General features: G+C 37.9%; 1 protein-coding gene, 1 long non-coding RNA gene and 1 pseudogene across 2 annotated transcripts in view; 2 read left to right on the top strand and 1 right to left on the bottom strand.

Moving 5' to 3' along the window:
• The window catches only part of ITGB1 (integrin, beta 1 (fibronectin receptor, beta polypeptide, antigen CD29 includes MDF2, MSK12)), a 38,861-nt gene extending 22,596 nt beyond the window's left edge, over positions 1-16,265 (bottom strand). The window contains exons 1-2 of the mRNA XM_004691173.2: positions 15,941-16,265; positions 606-672 (exon numbers count right to left, since the gene is read on the bottom strand). Coding sequence (XP_004691230.1) covers positions 606-672 — 67 coding nt within the window. The 5' untranslated portion in view covers positions 15,941-16,265. The remainder of the gene's footprint in view (positions 1-605; positions 673-15,940) is intronic.
• LOC101622994 lies at positions 9,699-15,513 on the top strand (annotated as a pseudogene).
• Positions 16,266-16,364: 99 nt separating the features above from the next.
• Positions 16,365-19,863, top strand: part of LOC105854232 — a 46,989-nt gene continuing 43,490 nt past the window's right edge. The window contains exon 1 of the long non-coding RNA XR_001145931.1: positions 16,365-16,765. This is a non-coding gene — a long non-coding RNA (uncharacterized LOC105854232). The remainder of the gene's footprint in view (positions 16,766-19,863) is intronic.

Raw genomic sequence — 19,863 nt, 5'->3', positions numbered from 1 at the left:
GGTGGCTTATATTGTGGTTTTGAGCTACCGTTCCCTGGTGACAAGTGATGATGTGCATTTTTTCACGTGCCTGCTGCCATCTGTACGCCTTCATTAGAGAAGTGACGACTATGATCTTCTGCACATATTGTGATTGAATTTTTCAGTTTCTTTTGTTGAGCTGTACGAGTTCTTTGTAGATTTTGGTTACCAGTCCAAAGTCAAATGGGAGGACAAATATGTCTTTTTATTTTAATGATAAGACTTTTTAATCACAGTGAGAACATACTCTAGAATGTCAGTTGTTCCTGGATTCTTTTTTTAACATAATAATCCACCACTCTATACAGAGATTTTATTTTCTTCTTTGCATTCTCTGTCTATTTTATACTGTCTTATCTACTCAAAGACTCTTTCCTTAATAAGTTGTATTCCTATCCTTTTAGCATTTTACTAGGGAAGCTCCCTATCTTCCATCTGGACAGAAAAGATGAGTGAAGCTTTCTAAAAGTCATTTTAAGGACTGCACCTTAATACCAAGTTAGGTGGGACCATTGCAGGGCTTTCAGAAAGAGCAGCTGGTCAAAAGAAATACAAGATACTAAAATAAAAAATCTTTTTATTACCTGTTTGGCCAAATACATAGCAAACTGAACTGATCAGTACAATCCAGAAAATCAGCTGTAAAGTCATCTGAAATAGAGAATGTACACCATTAAAATAAGAAAATGCTCTAAATGGCAATATTCCCAACCCTCCCCCCCTTACCTTCTGTTGATTTTATCCACATACTGCAAATCTTTTCTCTGACTCTTTACTGCATCCCTATTATCCACCTCTGCTCTCAAGTTACCTTACCTTTCATCTGCACTATTAAAATAACATCCACAACAGAATCCATTTGTGCCCATCTCCCAACTAAATACACTTTAATACTTAATTAACATGACTCAAAAAAGAAATCAAATGCACTTTAATAATTAACACGACTGAAAAAGAACAGTATTCCCTAAATCTTAAGTTAACAGTCTGTCCCATGAGGTCTTTATTATCGCCAATGATCCCTCGGATATAGGCCGCAATATGTCTCAGTCACCTCAATACTGAATGACAGTTTTGAGTATTTTGAGCTTGTCAATATACTGATTGTATTATCCCCTTGACTACAACTTTTCCATAATTTTTAATTTCTCCTTAGCTAATAATACTCACTCCTGCACAAGGCTCCAACTCAAGTTTTTAGTTTGATGTTCTATAATTGTTTTTTTTAATCAACTTCTGTGCATGAAGTAAATAAAATATACAGTTCAATATTTAGATCTACAACAATCAAAAAATAAAAGAGGGGGAGTGATATAGGAAGGACGGACATTAAGACCTTAAAGGGGCTTCTATGTCGAACAAAATAGCTGAAGAAATATAAATACTGTGTATACCCTAACCTCAGTCAGACCTGTTTTCTATGAATCACACTTTTTATAATATTAATTGATCCCTTACCAGAACTGGTGAATGATAGCAATGGTCACAGATTGCTGATCCTATTCCTTAAATACTCATTGTTCTTGGGCTAAATATCTGCTCTCCCCATAAGATTGCAACAAACAACAAATACAGACCAAAAGAAAAGTTTAACTTTACTAGCTATTGAAGAATATATAAAGCAATATAAGGTATGCTAGGGAAAAGGAAGGTTTCACCCAACAAAGTTCACTGCATATGGCTAAGAAAAAACCAGAGATGGCTCCATAAACTAGTATAATTTGAGGAGGGGAGGAAATAATCTGTATCAAAACCCATAAAATATATTTTTACTCTCTAACTTAATTATCTAGCTACTGGGAATTCATCTTAAGGCTATAATTAAAAAATACAAAAGGGGAAAAGGTATGCAGTACAGACTAGTATATTTACAATAGGTAAAAATGTAAACGAACTCTACTCAGTAACAAGAAAATGGTTATATCAACTTAATGGAATATTACAAATAAAATAGAGCAACATCAAAAAGTTTGTAACACAATTTTTGATGCTAAATATGCATTTGCATACATATAATTTATATGCATATAAGTCCATAGGTTTTTAAAAAACAGTATATACACAGTAACCAAAGAGACCTGGAGATATAAAGATTTAAGAGATATAATGACAATGACAATTGCTTTATTTTTAAATTGTTAGTTTTTTTCTTTTTACTTTTTCAATAAAAACAATTATGGCAGATTACTGGGACTCACTCCTTTCTTGGAAAATTTCCTTTAATAACAAAAAAATTTTTTTTAAATACCTCCATTTTCAAAAGTATATATTCCAAGATGCTATTCTCATGCCTCTCGGAGAGTGCTCTAAAGGTGTGCTCAGAGTATCCCTGGGATACTTGCATATTCTCTGTTGCTAAAAGCCCTAAGTATAACCTGCATAGTCATCCACATTATAAATGCTCATACCAGCAAGTCCTGTGTACCCAAGATACCAACAAAACCTGGTAACAGTTCATTTTTTAAGTACTGCCTGAAAGGCTTAATGTATAATAAATCTGCACAGACTATAATTTTAAGCAATTTAAATAATGTTATTACAATTCCAAAGCTATGACTTCATGGGCCTGGAACATCAAAACTCCTGAGGAAAGTTGTGACTGTAATGAATGCAGCATGTGGGAGGTTTCTACACAAAGTTAACGGAATAAGAATTTGTTCCAGAAATGGGCTGACAGACTTTCCTTCAGGACACTCCTCAGGCTAATTTAAGGACCACTAGGTTGCCTGGAAAAATCTTTCAGAAAAATCGCCAGGAAGATAGTTATTAGGTAATAGAAAATGTTTCTTTACATTTTCCGGTTATACAGTTCTAAATGTCATTGTCCTTTTCCTTCATAAACCTTAACAAACCAAAGATCAATCTTTGAAATTTTCATGTCTCTGAAAGAGTGGGAAAAACTCCGAAGCAGGAAAAACAAGGGTTTAGTGTTGAAGTACTACTTCAGGTCAGACTCTTCTGTGACTGGTCAGCTCACTGGCAGTAAACAGAGAGATGCAGTCCCTGGTAAGTGATATATGTAACAGGCCAGACTCTCTCAAAAAAACAGAGAAGCCACAGGAATCAGAAGATGACGGTAATTAAGACTGATGGACAAAGAGACTTAGAAGAGACCTAGGTTAGCAGTGGCCATAAGGAAAAGCAAGCAGTGGAGAACTAAGCAGTCAGGAGGGAATGAAAAGATGAGTCTGAAGGCACCAGTTTTCCATGTACACTTGCAGGGAACATACGAAAGTTTCCTGTATTTCAAAACCTCTAGACCACACTTTGATAAGAACGGCCTTTCAGAGATTTTGAAATTTAAGAAACTGTTCATGTGTCCTTCCCTACAGTTTTTAAAGCCACAATACTGAGAGTAAGGCCTGTATTACAATAAGTCTCCCGCTCCTCTGGCCTACACTCCAGCTCTTGTATGCGTAAATAAATAAATCTTAAAAAAAAAAAAAAAACTTGGACAAAAAGTATGTTATTTGTAGTTAAATTGGCTCATCAGAATTAGTGGTTATTTTATTCCTATAAGTGGACAATAAGTCTAAGTAACATTATATTAAAACCTTAAACTGGCCATCCCTGGTGGCGCAGCGGGTTAAAGCACAGCACTAAGAAGCTTAAGCCACTTCAGCATGAGTTCGATTCCTGCCTGCCCTGGAGGTGATCCACATGGCCTGGCAGACCTCTCCTGGCCCGCCCGCTGCTCCCCTAGCAGTGTACTTCGTCCATTTGCCTGTTCTGCTCCCTGCTCTGTGTGTGGTGAATCTTCTCACCTTCCCTGCACCTCTGGCCTGTATCCCAGTTCTGTATGAATAAATAAATAACTCTTAAAAAAACAAACAAACCTTAAACTAGCATAAAGGTCAAAAAGAATCAAAGTATTTAAGTATTTCTAAGACTTAAATTATAAATTAGAAGTAACAGAAACTAAGATAGAAAGCAGAAGTTGGGTTACAGATAACTTTAAATGCCATCACGCTAAAAAAGAGTTTATATTCTATTCTATAAATGATAGAAAACTGAAAAAATTGGGGGAAAGTAAGAACATGACAACACAAAAATGGCAGAAAATTAGAGGGTCAGAGAATGAGTGGCAAGATGGAAACTATAAATACAGACATTACTGTCAAGGTTCAGATAGAGGCAACGAACATGGGGATTCAGCTACCAGCAAGGTCTGAGACAAACAAGTAAGTGATTAGGAGACAGGACCAAGGGATTTGATGACATTTCAGATAAGGGAGAGAAAGGAAGGAGTCTAGGAAAAAATATATCACTTTAGATAAAGTGATACAGTTATGAGAAAATCAAAGGGGAGAAAATTAGTGAGCTTACATTGTAATTCCTGAGTGAAATCTACTGAAGTTAACTTCTGCAATGACATAATGGGTGTAGACTTCAGGGAATCTGTCAGGTTAGAGACACACACCAATAGCTGTCATTGTATTATAGCAATTATAGTTATGAAAATAGATGAAATTCTGAAGAAAATAATACCAAGGAAGAGGAGACTTGAAGGACAGAAGCAGAGCAGAAAGAAATCAAAGGAGCGAGACTTCTTTGGAGCAAGAGGTCAGGAGCCAGGGTACAAAACTTAATGATACATGAAAAAAGAATGCATTTAAAAACTAAAAAACAAAAAACTATTTTGGCTTGTTGAACAAGAAAGGCATGTTAAAGTTTCCATTAAATATGTAATAGGGCCCTCCCTGGTGGCGCAGCGGGTTAAAGCACAGCACTAAGAAGCTTAAGCCACTTCAGCATGAGTTCGATTCACGCCTGCCACGGAGGTGACCACATGGCGCAGCAGACCTCTCCTGACCAGCCCGCTGCTCCCCTCAGCAGTGTACATCGTCCATCTGCCTGTTCTGCTCCCTGCTCTGTGTGTGGTGAATCTTCTCACCGTCCCTGCACCTCTGGCCTGTGCCCCAGTCCTGTATGCATAAATAAATCTTTTAAAAAAATATGTAATAGTGACTGTATTAATTTTTTCATGTAATTGTGTAAACTTTCTGCCTTACAAATTGATGTATTTGTCCTGTTCAAGTTTAGAATTGTATTATCTTCCTTGATGAGCTGATTTTTAAAAAAATTATGTAGTTACTTCATTTATTTCTAATAGCATTTTCGTCTCAAAGTCTGTTGGGTCAAGAATTAATAAAATGACCCATGACCCCATAATTTGTTTTTGTCAGTTTTTATTCAGTCTATATTTTTCTCATACTTTAGTTTTCTGCTTTTTGTATCTCATTCTTTTGGTGTGCCTATTATAAATCCATAGAACACTTCGCTACTTTGTTTTTATCCAATACAACAATTTGTTTCCAGTTGGCAAGTTTCGTTCATTTATATTCATGTAGTAGTTACTAAGGCATATCTATTATTTTATTTTATTATTATTTTTTTAAGATTTATTTATTTATTCATACAGAACTGGGGTACAGGCCAGAGATGCAGAGGGTGAGAGGATTCACCAGGGACAGAGTCGGGAGCACAACAGGCAGATTGACGAAGTACACTGCTGAGGGGAACAGTGGGCAGGTCAGGAGAGGTCTGCCACACCATGTGGTCACCTCCAGGGCAGGCTGGGATCGAACTCATGTGGAAGTGGCTTAAGCTTCTCAGTGCAGTGCTTTAACCTGCTGTGCCACCAGGGAGGGCCCTATTTTATTAAGTTGCTATTTATCAAGCTTTAAAAAAAATTCTTTTTATTCTTCTCCCTCAATTATGAGTTAAGTTTTTTTTTGCCACTGCATTTTTGGGCTTCACTTTTTTTTTTCAGTTAAAAAAAAAGTTGATAAGTACAAAACATTTAATTTAACACTATTTGGCACATAGTAAGCATTATCTTAAGTGTTACTTGCCATTATTATTATTATACATTATAATTCGAGCTCAATAACAACAGTGTTTGAATAAAGAAGTAACTATGTTTATGTTCTGCTTTGTTCAATTATAATTATAACCAGAAATCTATGGATTGATTCATATCAGGAGAGATACAGGATATGGAAGATAGGGTAAAAGGGTTAAAAATACCACCAATACAAACAATAGATTAATGTACATTATTATGCCCATTCAGATTTTGGTACATTATCAAAACCTTGTTATACTGCATAATAATGTTTAATCAGACACTAAATGTATTAATTAGATTTATTTTATTAATAATATAATTAGGTATTTACTTTAGGTTCCATATCTAAGTAGGTTTATGCTACCTAATGTGCTTTCTAACTCTTCATCTCCTAAAAATTTGTATGTGAAAGAGTAAAAGCGGCAAAACCTCAGTGTACAGGGGACAAGATTGCAGCTATTTCTGAATGCTAACATCAAAGACCACCTTAAAAAAAAACTTGAGGGTGGGGATAACACCTATACAAATAGAAAAAAGGAAGAATGGCTTGAGGTTTCATCTGTGGTAGAGAAGTACCTAAGAGATACGAGAAAAAAGGAAACTGCCCCAAAAAGTTATAATCACTATGTTATGTAGTTTTAATTTAGTCAATGAAGATCACTTTAAAAAGTGAGTTTGAGTACTCATTTAGAAACCAGACTAAGCACAGATATGGATAGACAAGAATATGCTATAGTGAGTCTGATGATTTAAGGTAATACTCACTTTTTATCAACATCTTCAAATGACTATAATAATAAAAATATTTACTCCAAGTAACTTTATGATTGTGAGAATATTAGATGAAGAATAATAGTTTTAAAGATAAAGAAAGTGAACTACAAAGAAGTTAAGTAACTTCTCCAAAACTGTACAGGTGGAATTGAAACCATCTGAATCCAGAAGCTGTGACCTGCTTTGTGCTTCACTAAACTATAAATGAAGGCCAACTTTGGCATCATTTGCTTTTTAAAAAAGGATATTGTAGTGTTGGAAGTGACTGGATCAAGGGAATGGGCAGTGTAACGGATTCTCTCCACTGTGCAACAAAATATGCCTAGACTAAAAATTACAAATAATCAGAATTAAGCTCTAAGCACCCTTTATCCTCTCTTCCCTTTTTACTCTCCTTGTGGTTAATCATTATCTTCTTTCAATTGCGTTCCCAGAAACTTAGGAAAATGACTATGTTACATCTCCAACAAAAATTTTGTATCTCTTTGATTTTGAATGTAACATCAAAAACAAACATCTGATTGTTGCAGGATGATGGTCCAGAGGAAGCACTCTCTGCTGAAAAAATCAAGCACTTTCAGTCATGTTCACATTCCCTAGACTGCCTGGCACCCACCTACCTAGTACCTGGAAATGTGAAGCCTCCCACTTTCTTTAACATCCTGCAAAAAGAATCCTCCCCCTTTCCAGCATATATAGTCACAGCATTCAGGGAACCAGTTGTGTTGTCTTTTTTTGGGGGGGAGCGGTGTACCCCTCTGACTCTCTTGGTGGCCGGCCCATCAGAATAACTCTGTGAAAATATATTCTCTTCTCTTGGCTGTGGACAGCAAGCAAATTAGGTCACTTAGAGTAGGAAGTATAGTATTCTGTGAGTTTCTCAGGTCTTAAAACTGAATGGGTGCCAACAAAAGTTATTTTAATTGTCAAAAGTTATTTTAATTGTTTTTAAAAGCATACCCATATATTTAGTGTTTCACTGGTACAAAAGCATTTCACCCGAGCCATCATTTCTTTCCATACTCAATTTTATGTATGGGGGTTTAACTCATTCAGGAGAAATAAATATCTAAACTCTCCCCCAAAACAATTTCATTTTAGTGGTTATAACTACAAATGTGTGTAACTATTCCAATCGTCAAAACTTGCATTTTAATTTTTACTGTGACCTCATTTTTACTCATCAAGGTTAAGTCTGGTTTTATTTATGTCCTGTTCAAATTTTTATGTACACAATGATCGTTTATTAATTCTTTAAAACAATGGCATAAGTAGTCATAGCATTTCCTTTTAGACTTCTACATAAAATTTTCTAAAACCTCATATGTACTAAGTAGAAATTAAATTTTTCTAAAAAAATAAATTTTCCTGGCCCTCCCTGGTGGTGCAGCGGGTTAAAGCACAGCACTGAGAATCTAAAGCCGCTTCCTCATGAGTTCAATTCCTGCCTGCCCTGGAGGTGACCACATGGCACGGCAGACCTCTCCTGACCCACCCACTGCTCCCCTCAGCAGTGTACTTTGTTAATCTGCCTGTTCTATTCTCCACTTTGTCTCTGGTGAAGCCTCTCACTGCCCCTGAGCCTCTGGCTAAATAAATCTTTAAAAAATAAATAAAAATAAATAAATTTTCCTGTAGAGTTTTTAACTGTATTACTTGTAATTGTTAAAATAAGCTGCCTAAAAGCCAAACAGTACAAAAGTTATCTACAAATATTTTAGTCTTATAAAATCTTCACACAAGGGCACACACTTTTATTTAATATATAGCCAATTAGACTCATACCAACAAATACTATATCTCATGCCAGAGAAGTAAGTAACAAACATGGGATATGAGCCCTGGCCTGACCGGGGGTTACCTCCTGGGCGAGGGATCAAACTCACCTTCTGGGTGAGGGATCAAACTCACACTGAATCGACTATGGTAAGCTTGAAGTGCTATACCTGAACCCACTGCACCACGAGGGAGGGCCTATATATGACATAATTTTAAAATATTTTTACATTGATAGAGAAGATTCTAATACCTCATTGACTTATATCATAAATCTCCCCCAAACATAAGTAATATTGGATTATCCCAAAGCTATCCCACCATCATTTTCTGCATCTGTTTTAAAAAGGAAAGATTAAATAGGACAATTATAGCTTAATATGTACAAATCGATGCAGTCCAGAAGAACAGGGAACCAAGTAAATATAAGGCAATATGAACATACACTTGTGTCAACTTGGAGAATAATCTGATGGGAAAGAACCATGTCCTTTTCTACCCACTGTGGATAAATAAAACTACTGTCTGAACTAGAAAACCTTCTAAACTTCACTATTCCCACCTAGAAGAACAAGCACTGAGCTCTTGTTTATAAGCACTGAGTTCTTCTGACCTGTGGTTTAATATCAGCATGGGGTTACTGACCTCCAAAAACAAAGGTTTAGTGCTCCAAAGCTATTAGCTCAACAAAACTATTTGAAACCCAAAACCAGACAAAATTCATCTAGTAACTATTCTACTCATCTTCTCCATTAAAATGAGAACACGGAAGATCAATCATCAGTACCTACCACTCAGTCCACAAGTGCAGAGGAAAGATAAAAAATGGGTTAACTGCCTCAAAGAGAAATATGTTAGAGGCAGAATGGGGGAGGGTAAGGTCAGAGGGTAAGGGAGTGGAACCTAACTAGGAAAAAGTTCTGCATGATAAAAAGTGAAAGAAAAGTGAAAATTCTTCACTGAAAATATGAGTAACTCTGGATGAACCCGTTAAGCTTTTCAAAGAACTTAGGATATCTCAAACAGATCTCATAGCAATCAAAACAGACCACAAAACTAGAGGGAAACTGTACAAAGCTGAAGAAACAAATTTAAATCGAAATCCTCTACAGAACTCATAAATAAAACAAAAATCAAAATGACAGGAAAAGCAGGTCTAGGAAAAAAGCATTCTACTAAATCAAGCCAATAGAAACATGAAGAGCTATGCCAATGTGGCTGTGGCCACACTTTCACCATAGGATGAGAAGCCAGGGTCTACCATACCCACTGATTAATCCTGGAAAGCCATACCAAAATAGAAAAATTAGAGAAGGTACCTATGGAAGTGTGTATAAAGGCAGACACAAAATTGAAGTGGCAGTGATTAAGAAAATAAGACTAGAAAGCAAAGTGGCAGTGATTAAGAAAATAAGACTAGAGAGCAAATTCAGAAAATGTCACTTATTAAAAGACCTTTGTCATCCAAATACAGTCTTCAAGATGTGTTTATGCAGAATTTCGGGTTCTAGCACATCTTCGAATTTCTTCTACGATCTCAAGAAAGAATTGGATTCTATCCCTCCTGGTCAGTTCATGTATTCTTCACCCATTAAGAGTTATTTGTACAAAATCCTACAAGGTATTGTATTTCATCACTTTAAAAGATTATTACACAGAGACTTAAAATCTCATAATCAGGGCCCTCCTTATTGGCACAACAGGTTAAAGCACAGCACTACCAAGCTAGCCGCAGCCACTTCAACATGAGTTCAATCCCCGGCCAGCGAGGCGACTCAATGGCGCAGCAGACCTCTCCTGTCTCACCTACTGCTCCCGTCAGCAGTGTAGTACAGTAGATCTTCCTGTTCTGCTGCCCACTCTGTCTTTGGTGAATGTGCTCATCGCCCCTGCACCTCTGGCCTATACCCCAGTTCTGTATGCATAAATAAATCTTAAAAAAAAAAATCTTAATTTCCGTTAATGGATCCCACAATAATGATTAAACTGGTTGACAGTGGTCTTGCCAAAGTTTTTGGAATATCTATTAGAGTGCATACACACGTGGTGATGACACTCTGGCATACATCTCCAAAAGTACTGCTGGGGTCAAGCTCCGTATTCAAATTCAGTTGACATTAGCAGCACAAGCATCATGTTTGTGGAATTACCTACTAAAGAAACCACTTTTTTATGTGGTTTCAGAAACTGATCAATTCTTCAGAAATTTCTGAAATTCTTTAGGCACTCCCAATAATGAAGTATGGCCAGAAGTGGAATCTTTACAAGATTGTAAGAACACAGTTCTGAAGTGGAAAGCAGGAAGCCTAACATCCCAGGTCACAGACTTGGGATGGATCTGCTTGGATCTGCTCTCAAAATGGCACTGCATCATCCATACACTAATGATTTGGAGGTAGTTTTTTGAGAGTTTTCACATATCAAAGAGCAGTTATATTTTTATTGCCTTCTGTCTTGTGTATTTTCTTTTCATTGTTGTAAAATGTAAGCTGTGCTTGATCTTCTAATTTCAAAGGTGTAACTTACACATGTAAATATTATTCTGTATGAATTTCAATATAATACTATATATGTATGTAGATCTCATTGGAACAACTGTCACTATACTGAAACTATAAATCTACTATTAATGTCAAACATGGGGGGGGGAAACAAAATGATACAACTTATGATAATCTAATAAATAGATAACTGGTACCAAACACCACTATTCCCCAAAAAGGGAGATAAGAGAAAAAAAATTAAACATAAAAAAAAACTGTGAGGGAGCATAAAATAAACCCAAATAATGAAGGAAGATAAACTTAAAACACAAGCAGAAAAAAAAACACTTTAAAGAAAGCTATTACATTATACTAGGACTGATCAAAAATGAGCTCGAGGGCCCTCCCTGGTGGTGAGACAGGTTAAAACCAGGCACTAAGAAGCTGTCTTGCACTCCTGCAGCAGCGTTGCTCCACAACTGTCCACTAGGTGGATGACCCACATGGTGCAGCAGACCTCTCCTGCCCCACCTGCTGCTGCTCCCTTCAGCAGTGTATTTCAGTAGAACTGCCTGTTCTGCTCCCCACTCTGTCTCTGGTGAATCCTCTCACCCTCACACCTCTGGCCTGTACCCGGATTCTTTTATGCATAAACATTTTTTTAAAAATGAGCATACAAAGTTGCCTACACTTAATTCTTTCCAGATTTTCTTTATACCCAAAGAAATAACCTAGCAACTGATATTTTTCAAACCAGCCTATGGAGCTACTCCTTCTTTACACTTACTGTGTAAAGATTTTGCCTCTCACCAGGAGGGGTAAGAAGTTGGCAACTGTTTTAATTGAGAAATTTTACTTCAGGGCAAGTTTACATAAAAATTGTTAATGAAGTTTGAAAAGCATGATTTGTTCCACATAATTTCAATAAAGGAGAATTATAAATTATGTTCCCCAAACTGTAATTTTCAGCAACTTTTACAGTAGATCACAAAAATTTTTGCTTGATCAATAAATTTTGAGCTTATCTTTTGTCCCATCTCCTTTTATGTTAGTGAAGTGGAACAGCAGAGTTGGTGCTTTTCAAATATGCAATAATTTTTGTAAACCTAACTAAAGTTAGTACAGAAAGAAATCATTTTTCATTTTACACAGCAATAAACAGGGAGTAAAATCTACTTCCAAATTATTGTAAGGATAAAATATAATCATGTATGTGAACGCTCTTAGCACTGAATACCTTTATAATGATCTACAGATCATTTACTTGATTAGGAAATTTTCTTTCTTTTTCCCAAAACTTATTCACTTGATCATAGACTTCTAAACATAAGTATATGAATGATTAATAAATAAATGGTTCAAATATTTTTAAACCTATGCTTCTTTAATAATTATAATCCATTCCCTATTGTGTTATTATATTTCCTTATATTACAAAACACAGTCTCTTTCTCTGGTAATCAAATTTAACACCATCCCTTTTGAAATGCACCAAAAACTTAGAATGAAATAAATCATGTAACCATAAAATATTAGGAGGCTAATAAGTTACTGTTTCTAATTTCACAAAGAAAATTAAAGTGTATTATTTACATATTCATTCAATCAACACTTATACATACAATGAAATGTAACTTCCACATACAAATGATATATTCCCAACATACCTGTTCACATAAACACTTCTCATCACTGCGCTGCAATTATGCTGGCTGTAACAAAATAAAATCTTAACTATTCTTCTACCTTTCTGACTTTTCTGTTTTGAACTTTATTGGTTCTTTATCTCTTCACCAAATCACAGTAAGCACAAATACTTTCCTTGTGGTTCCAAGCATGTTCTTCAAAGTATCTAGCAGAGCAGAACCTTACCAGAATTAAGAGTTAGAAAGCAAACAAGAATCCAGACCTTCATTTCATATGTCCTTCACTTATACAGGGAGGACAGCAAAGCAGCAGCCCAATAACATTTGCTACATTACAACAGATTTTGCCTTCTAACTATATTGTCATCCATCTGCCCACCTGTAACTTTGCTCATACCATTCCAAGCTCATATCCCATCTCCTCTACTAGCTTTCCAAAGATACAAAAAAAATTGCTCTTTTTCTCAAAACTTATTAAGAATATTATTTGGTACTATGCTTCTAAAGTCACAGACCAAAAATAGTTAAAAGACAGTTGGCGTCTAAAAAACTGTATTATGTTTTTCAGATTAAATTTAACTCTCTAAAAATCTAATACTTAGCCATCTTTAAAAAAATGGAAAATTTACCAAATAAAATTTGGTTTATTTTGTAAGCAGCTCTTAAAAGAGAAAGAACACATCTTTTTGCCTGCCTAGTGAAAATATTCTGAGGTTGCTAATGTGACTTTTATGAACTGTACTTCTTAACCTTCATACTGAAATATTGCTTCAGTTGTCTGGAACTATAGATACTACTTCCATTTCAGGATCTTGAGGACTGATGTACATGTCTATCCTGCCCTTTCTACTGTCAATGCTCCACTACCCATTCCCATCCTCCCAATCCCATAACTCCTCTACCTCAACAGCAATAGAAAAGGACAAAGAAAAGTATCACAACAGAGAGCAGACCTGCTACAAGATACATTTACATATTGTACAATATAGTCCTCTAGAATTCCACCCACAACAGGAGAGATCTTAACTCTCCTTGTAGAGTCAAGAAATCTAAACTTTTAAGAACTGCCCATATGAGGCCTCTCAGATAAATTTAGCTGGTTACATACACACTCAGAAACTTAAATTTTCAGAATTCAAGTTCTGAAACTTTTACCAGTTAGATGTTTCATCTCATCACTCTCTAGCAGTGTAGTTAAGAGCAAATCACTGCATTTACAGAATATTAAAGAAAGCATTTCCTTCACATAGATACTAGTCCTACCATGCAGTAAGTCATAATGTATTTGAAAAGAAGCCAAACAAAAACCACACTTATTTTGGGCAAGTAACCAAACAATAAAAATATTAAATGACAACAAGCATTCCATAAAAACTATTCCAGGTTAAAGTGTGAAAGTAACTTGGGGCAGATTTAAATTATAGTGACCCCAAAGTCCAGATTTTCAGTACTGTGGGTGTCATACTTCCCATACAGAAATGGTGAGGGGATTAAAAAATAACTTTAAGTTGTAATTAAACATTCTTAAAAAATCAATACACCAAAAACAAAATTTTAGGTCTGTGACATTAACAGAGATTCCTTAATTTCCCTTTTATTTGCTTTCTATTTACAAAAGCATAGCATTAACCACATTCTGTCTTTTTAATTAGTATCCCAAGTACACCTTCCATTTTATACTGGAATATCAGGGCAAGCAGAATGTCTTCACCTCAAATTCCTATAACCAAAACACTAATTTGTTTCCTGATTTCTATTTAACACTTCTTCATCTCCAGTCATTTAATACTCCACAATAAACTAAAATTACTTTAAGCATATGACTGTTATAGTGGGAGTCAAGTAACTCTTGTTTCTGTCACTGATATGCGCAAGTGCCACAAGTAACTTCTAACTAAAATTCCCTAATCTTTTCTAAAGATGGTTTATTTACAATCAATTATAAAGGTTGTATCTAATTTAGGAAAGGTGCGCCTTCAAAATTCATCTAGCATTTGTTATTTCTGTACTATCAAAATAGCAATAAAAATAAACCAGTAACCTAAACATTTATGTGGAATGCAGAGACCCAAACCAAACTTACTGATGGTATTATACATTGAGACTTTAAAAATCTAACAAGGGATGAAAAGGAGACTTTCATGACTATTACTAGTTACCTACCGAACTGGATCAGCCAGAACTAAAGGACAAAATACACATAAAGTGCTACACGGTAGTTACTATAAAAATTATTTTATCACTGACATTAAGTGTTCTTCCCATTTTACCGATGAGGAAATGGAAGTTTAGAGTGTGACTTACTAGAGACCCTAACAAGTAAAACTAGGTTTTGACTCAAAACCACAAAACTGATGGAACAGAAGTTTAGGCATTTATTCTGGTGCTCTTAAAAATACAAGGAAGCTTAAGAATGGCACTGAGGATTTAATGTCAGAAGCAAATCTGACATAAATTCCACAGACAGCAGGGCGGGGTGGCTGATGGTCGGCCAGGGTCCTGTGTCCTCTGGGCAGCCAGCCCAATGTGGCTTCCTCCACCCGCAGGGGACTCGAGCCTCGCAGAAAATCCAGCCACCCTTGGAAAGCCAAGTTCAGCAACTTGGGACATATGGGGGGGGGGGGGTGGGGACCGGGCGAGGGGGTGGGGTCAGTCCTGAGCCTCCTTTTCCTATGGCTCTACCACGCCAACTTTTGTTGGGCCCACACACAATTCACCCCACGCCAAAGGCGTGGAAGTTGGAGGAATAAAATTCTCCTCCTCCAGGAAGCTAGAAAGTTCAACTCTGTTCAGAGAAAAAGCGGGTGGCGACAGTAGTGGACAAAAAGAGAATCAGACAAGGGCCGTCCGAAGTCCTAAAGGCCGAGTTCTGAAGAGGCTTCCAGCGCTGCTCACCTGCACAAACTTAGGCCGCCGGACCGAAATGCGGGCGCGGCGTGGGGAGTCGGACGAGGGTAGCTAGGAATAACGCCAGGTGCCGGCGTGGCCGTCGCAGGGGTCGGGGGGGGGGGGGGGGGGGCCGGTGAAGGAGGTGCTGGTACTCAGCCCCCGTCAGCCTCTGATGTGACAGCGCCCAGGCCCCGACCCGCGGCATGACACGCGGCGACCGCGAGCTCCACGTCCTCGGACGGCCCGCACCGGAGGAGGGGAGAGGAAGTCTGTGGGAGGCGCAGGGAGCACCTGGGGACCCCCACTGCCTCTCCGACCCGAAGGCTAGAGCCCGAGCCCCTCCCCGCCCCAGGGCCCGGGGCCCACCCCTGCCCAGCGCCCGGCACAAAGGTCCCGGCCAAACCCGCGGCGAGAACCGACATCCGGCCGAGCTCCGAAGTTCAGCCGCCTCGTCTCGCCCGGACGGCCCCGCCCCGCCGCGCCCCACCGCAAACCCTCACCTTCCCGGGGCCGCGTCCGGCCGCAGTGCCGTCGCTCGGGCCTGCTGCGCCGCGGCTGCCGCTCGGCCTCTCCTTAGGGCTGCGCGGCCTCCGGGGTCTCGGGCGTGCCGGGTGGCGGCTCCTCCTCCTCACAGGCTGAAGGAGGCAAGAGGAGGAGTCTGAAGCCGTCTCTCCCCGCAGGAAACGACCCCCACGGCACCGCCTCCTCCTCAGCAAAATGGATTAGGCTCAGGCTGCTGCCGCCGCCCTTTCCCTCCGGAAAAACATTCCTCCAGGCCGCGTCAGCCGCGGAGGTGGAGAGAAAGAGGAGGAGAAAGCTGGAAGACCTCAGGCTGGGACAAAGGCCTGGGAGGGAGCGGACCTTAGTCGGGGAGGCGGGGCCTGCGTTTCCTATCTGCTGAGGGAGGAGGGTGTTGGGATGTAGCCCAGTGCTTCGCGTGGTCTGACGAGCTTTAATTTCTCCCAAGGAAGAAGACTGGACGGGCCTAAGAAAACCTAGGGCTGGACTCTTCTTTTCGGCCTGTCTTAAGCCCTGCACCCCAAAGCCTCAACCATTCAGTTTGCCCCGACTGTCTTGTTGAATACTGGAAGACTTGTACCCCAGGAACCCCTCCTGTCCCGGGCACATCAAGACCTTCACCTACGCCATGGGGTTTCATGGAGCCAGAAATGTTTTCTTTATGGAAGGGAATTAGCCAATATTGTTTTCCTGAAATTGTAGCAGGATGGTCTAGTTCCCTGGACGTTTGTTTATGAGAAAGATGAAGACTTGCGAAGGAGATAGATGCTTAGATGTAAATGAGGAAAAATCTCAGAGAAAAACTGGTAAGTTGAGGAGGTGTTTATGTTAGATTAACTTGAAGGTTCATTAAGGGGGCACAAGGATGAGGGAAAAGTTTGTTCCTTAAGAGTGCAGTTTCTGGGCCTCCCTGGTGGCCAGGAGCTAAGTCTCAGAGCTGTCAACTTTGTAGCTAGTGGCTGGTGCCTGAGTTCTATCCTAAGCCAGGGAGCTGACCCACAAGGTGCAGCAGACCTCTCCTATCTAGCCCACTATCCCCTCAGCAATGTATTAGATTGTCTGTTGTCTCTGGTCAATCTTTTCACTATTTTCCTCCCCCGCCCCACCTTGGCCGGTTCCTATATGCATACATGCTTTTTTTTTTTTTTTTTGGGGGGCGTTTTTTTTTTTTCTTCCTTTTTTTTTGTGTTCGGTGTATATGGAGACTAAAGAAGGAATATTCCAAAGAGAAGTGAAATACTATGAGACTGACAGGGCATATTTTAATAAAAGAATTGAACCTTGTAACAGCCAACGTATTGAAATTTAGTAATTTTGAATATGCTGCAGGCACACTACCACCTGACAAGATGTGTGAAATTGAGAAAGTGTTACACTTAAACATTAGTAAGTGGTATATCCATTTGATAAAAATCTCTAATAAAATAACAAAGTGAAGTTTTCCCATCTATGGAAAATTTGCACATTGCTCACCAGCAAAATCAAGCTGTTCATTAAGTCACTTCTGAAGATCTCTAAGGGAATGAGAGTGCTTTTCCCCATTTAATGGATAACCAAAAAAAAAAAAAAAAAGTTAAAAGATGTTTCCAGAGTAATAATACAATGAAAACTCCAGTAGATCTCAACATTCTTGAATATAAAGTTCTTGATTAAACGTAAGACATTCTTATTAGCTTTTCTGATTACACCATTCAAAATTAGTCAGAATTGGCCTGGTCTTAGCATGAGACTGTAGCTTAAAGATGCAGTTTGATTTGTTCTCTGCATTTGCCAAAATTCCTTGAATATGACTTGTGGAAGCAATCTTTGTCACATAAATATGGGTTTACATTTACAATCCTGAACTACCTTGAATTAAGGGACAGTTCAAACATAAATTCCAGTGCCAAACACTTTACAGAACATGTAGTAAATGCTCAGTTAATATTTGATAAATGAATAAATGGGTCCTTTTTCTCCAGAAGGATTAGGTCCGAGCACTGGCTAAACTGAAGTGCAAGTTGCCATTTATATATAAAAATCATGAGTTTTGAGGAAAAGTAAAACATGTTCTCTAAGAAAAGCAGTGATTGTTCCAGAATATAATCACCTATTATTTTCCAAAGAAAAGTTGAAGTTGCTCACCAGCAAAACTTTATTGGATACCCCAGTTTATGTCAGTTGGTGTTCAATACCTATTTCAATTTATAACTGATGGATAGACTACATAAATGAAAGGAATACAAATATTTAGTCTGGTGTTAAAAAGGCTAAAGGCCTCTCTAGGAACTGGTTATCTATCTGTTGAAACAGTGGGAGCCCTGACCATTAGATCTAGTAGGTTGTATTTTGTCATAAGATTCTAGGGCTCAAGATTGGGACAGAGTGGATTCAGTTGGCTTTCTCTTAGAATTTGAACATTCTTGGGATTTAGTTTCTCAAACAGTAATCTCTCTAGTCATTTCATGATAAGTTGAATGCTTTTCAATCCCTGAAGGTGTGAATAACCCTAAACAATATAAACTTTTAATGATAGATAATTTCATACTTGTCCATTTATAAATCATGTCCAGAGTGCAATAATCAGAGAACAAGACCCCATTGGGTTAGAGCAAAGGATGGATACCTGCACCAGGAAAATAGAAAAATACGCAAGGCCAATTTTTATCCAGTGTTGGACAGTGACTAGCAAATTCTGGCATAATCCATATTAGATCATTTTATAAATAAGCAGGGTGACTTTGTGTCCAGTATACCCAAGATAGCCCATTTGCCTGTTGTCCAAGCATAATTATTAATAGTACCCTTTTTCATTCTTGAAAGAACATCCTGATATGAATGATAGATTATATAGTCACCCTGTAAATAAGAGTGGCTAGTCAGTGAGGAATGAGAAGAGTAATTTTAGAAATCTAAGGACATGCAAAAGGAAATACTACATGTCAGGTTACAGTTTTATAGGTGATCATTTCCATCATTGATATGAAAAAAAATTGTGTGGGAACAAGTTTGCTGAATTCAGCACTTCTATGTTACGAAAATGCCCCATCAGAAGAGTTAATTAAGCAAAATCTTTGAAAGTAACTTAGCTGATCAACAAGATTTGCATCTTAATTACTATTTTAAATTTATGTGCTGACATTTGGAGCAAATTAACAGGTTAATTAAGTCTTCAGCTACTTTACTAAGACATTTTTCTACAGTGTCCTAAAAATATTTTTCTCATCTGCCACATCCCCCAGATGTCTTTTTTAAACATTAAAAACATTTCAAAAGTTATTAAAAACTATGGAAACATTACTAACGTTTCTTAAACATTAAAAAAAGAGAGAGAAAGAGGCGGAGTATGAAGGAGTAGGTCTCTGATAATGTCTTTTAATATAATATAATTTCCTTAAAATGTGAGTCTGTGTGCCTTAATTAAAATAAAATAATTTTTAAAAAGCAGCCCTGGAAATTACTGGCATTTTGAAAACGATGAGACAGTCCTTCTAGTTCCTCCTTTTCCTGCCTCCAAATATGTAAGTAACATGTTAATAAATAATTACACAATGTGGGGAATCTAGAGATTTATTTTGCAGCTATTTCTCCCCTCTTATAGTTGGGGGGGGTTACTTAGTGCATACTCCTCAATATTCTGCTATAATTTCCAAAGGAAGCATGTAGTTTCATTTGGTACAAGGCAGCTACTAGTTTGTGGTCTGTGTCAGTGTATTTTGACCTATCTTGGTTAGTGCTGTATTCATTTTCTTGGCTTGATTGGCAATGTGTCCCTTATAACTTAGGCTAGCCAGTTAGTAGTCATGTCTTTGTCTAGATAGTTAATAGTTGCTGAATTATGACCTTGAATATGGGTGAAGTATTAGGAAGCCTGCTTCAACTGATTCTACTTCCTGTTTTCCATATATATGTTTCTCCTTTTCTC

The sequence above is a fragment of the Condylura cristata genome, unplaced genomic scaffold (assembly GCF_000260355.1).
Source record: "Condylura cristata isolate star-nosed mole 26May11 unplaced genomic scaffold, ConCri1.0 scaffold00030, whole genome shotgun sequence".
Taxonomy (NCBI): domain Eukaryota; kingdom Metazoa; phylum Chordata; class Mammalia; order Eulipotyphla; family Talpidae; genus Condylura; species Condylura cristata.
The sequence above is the reverse complement of the archived record's forward strand: the minus strand, read 5'-3'. Positions and strand labels throughout refer to the sequence as shown.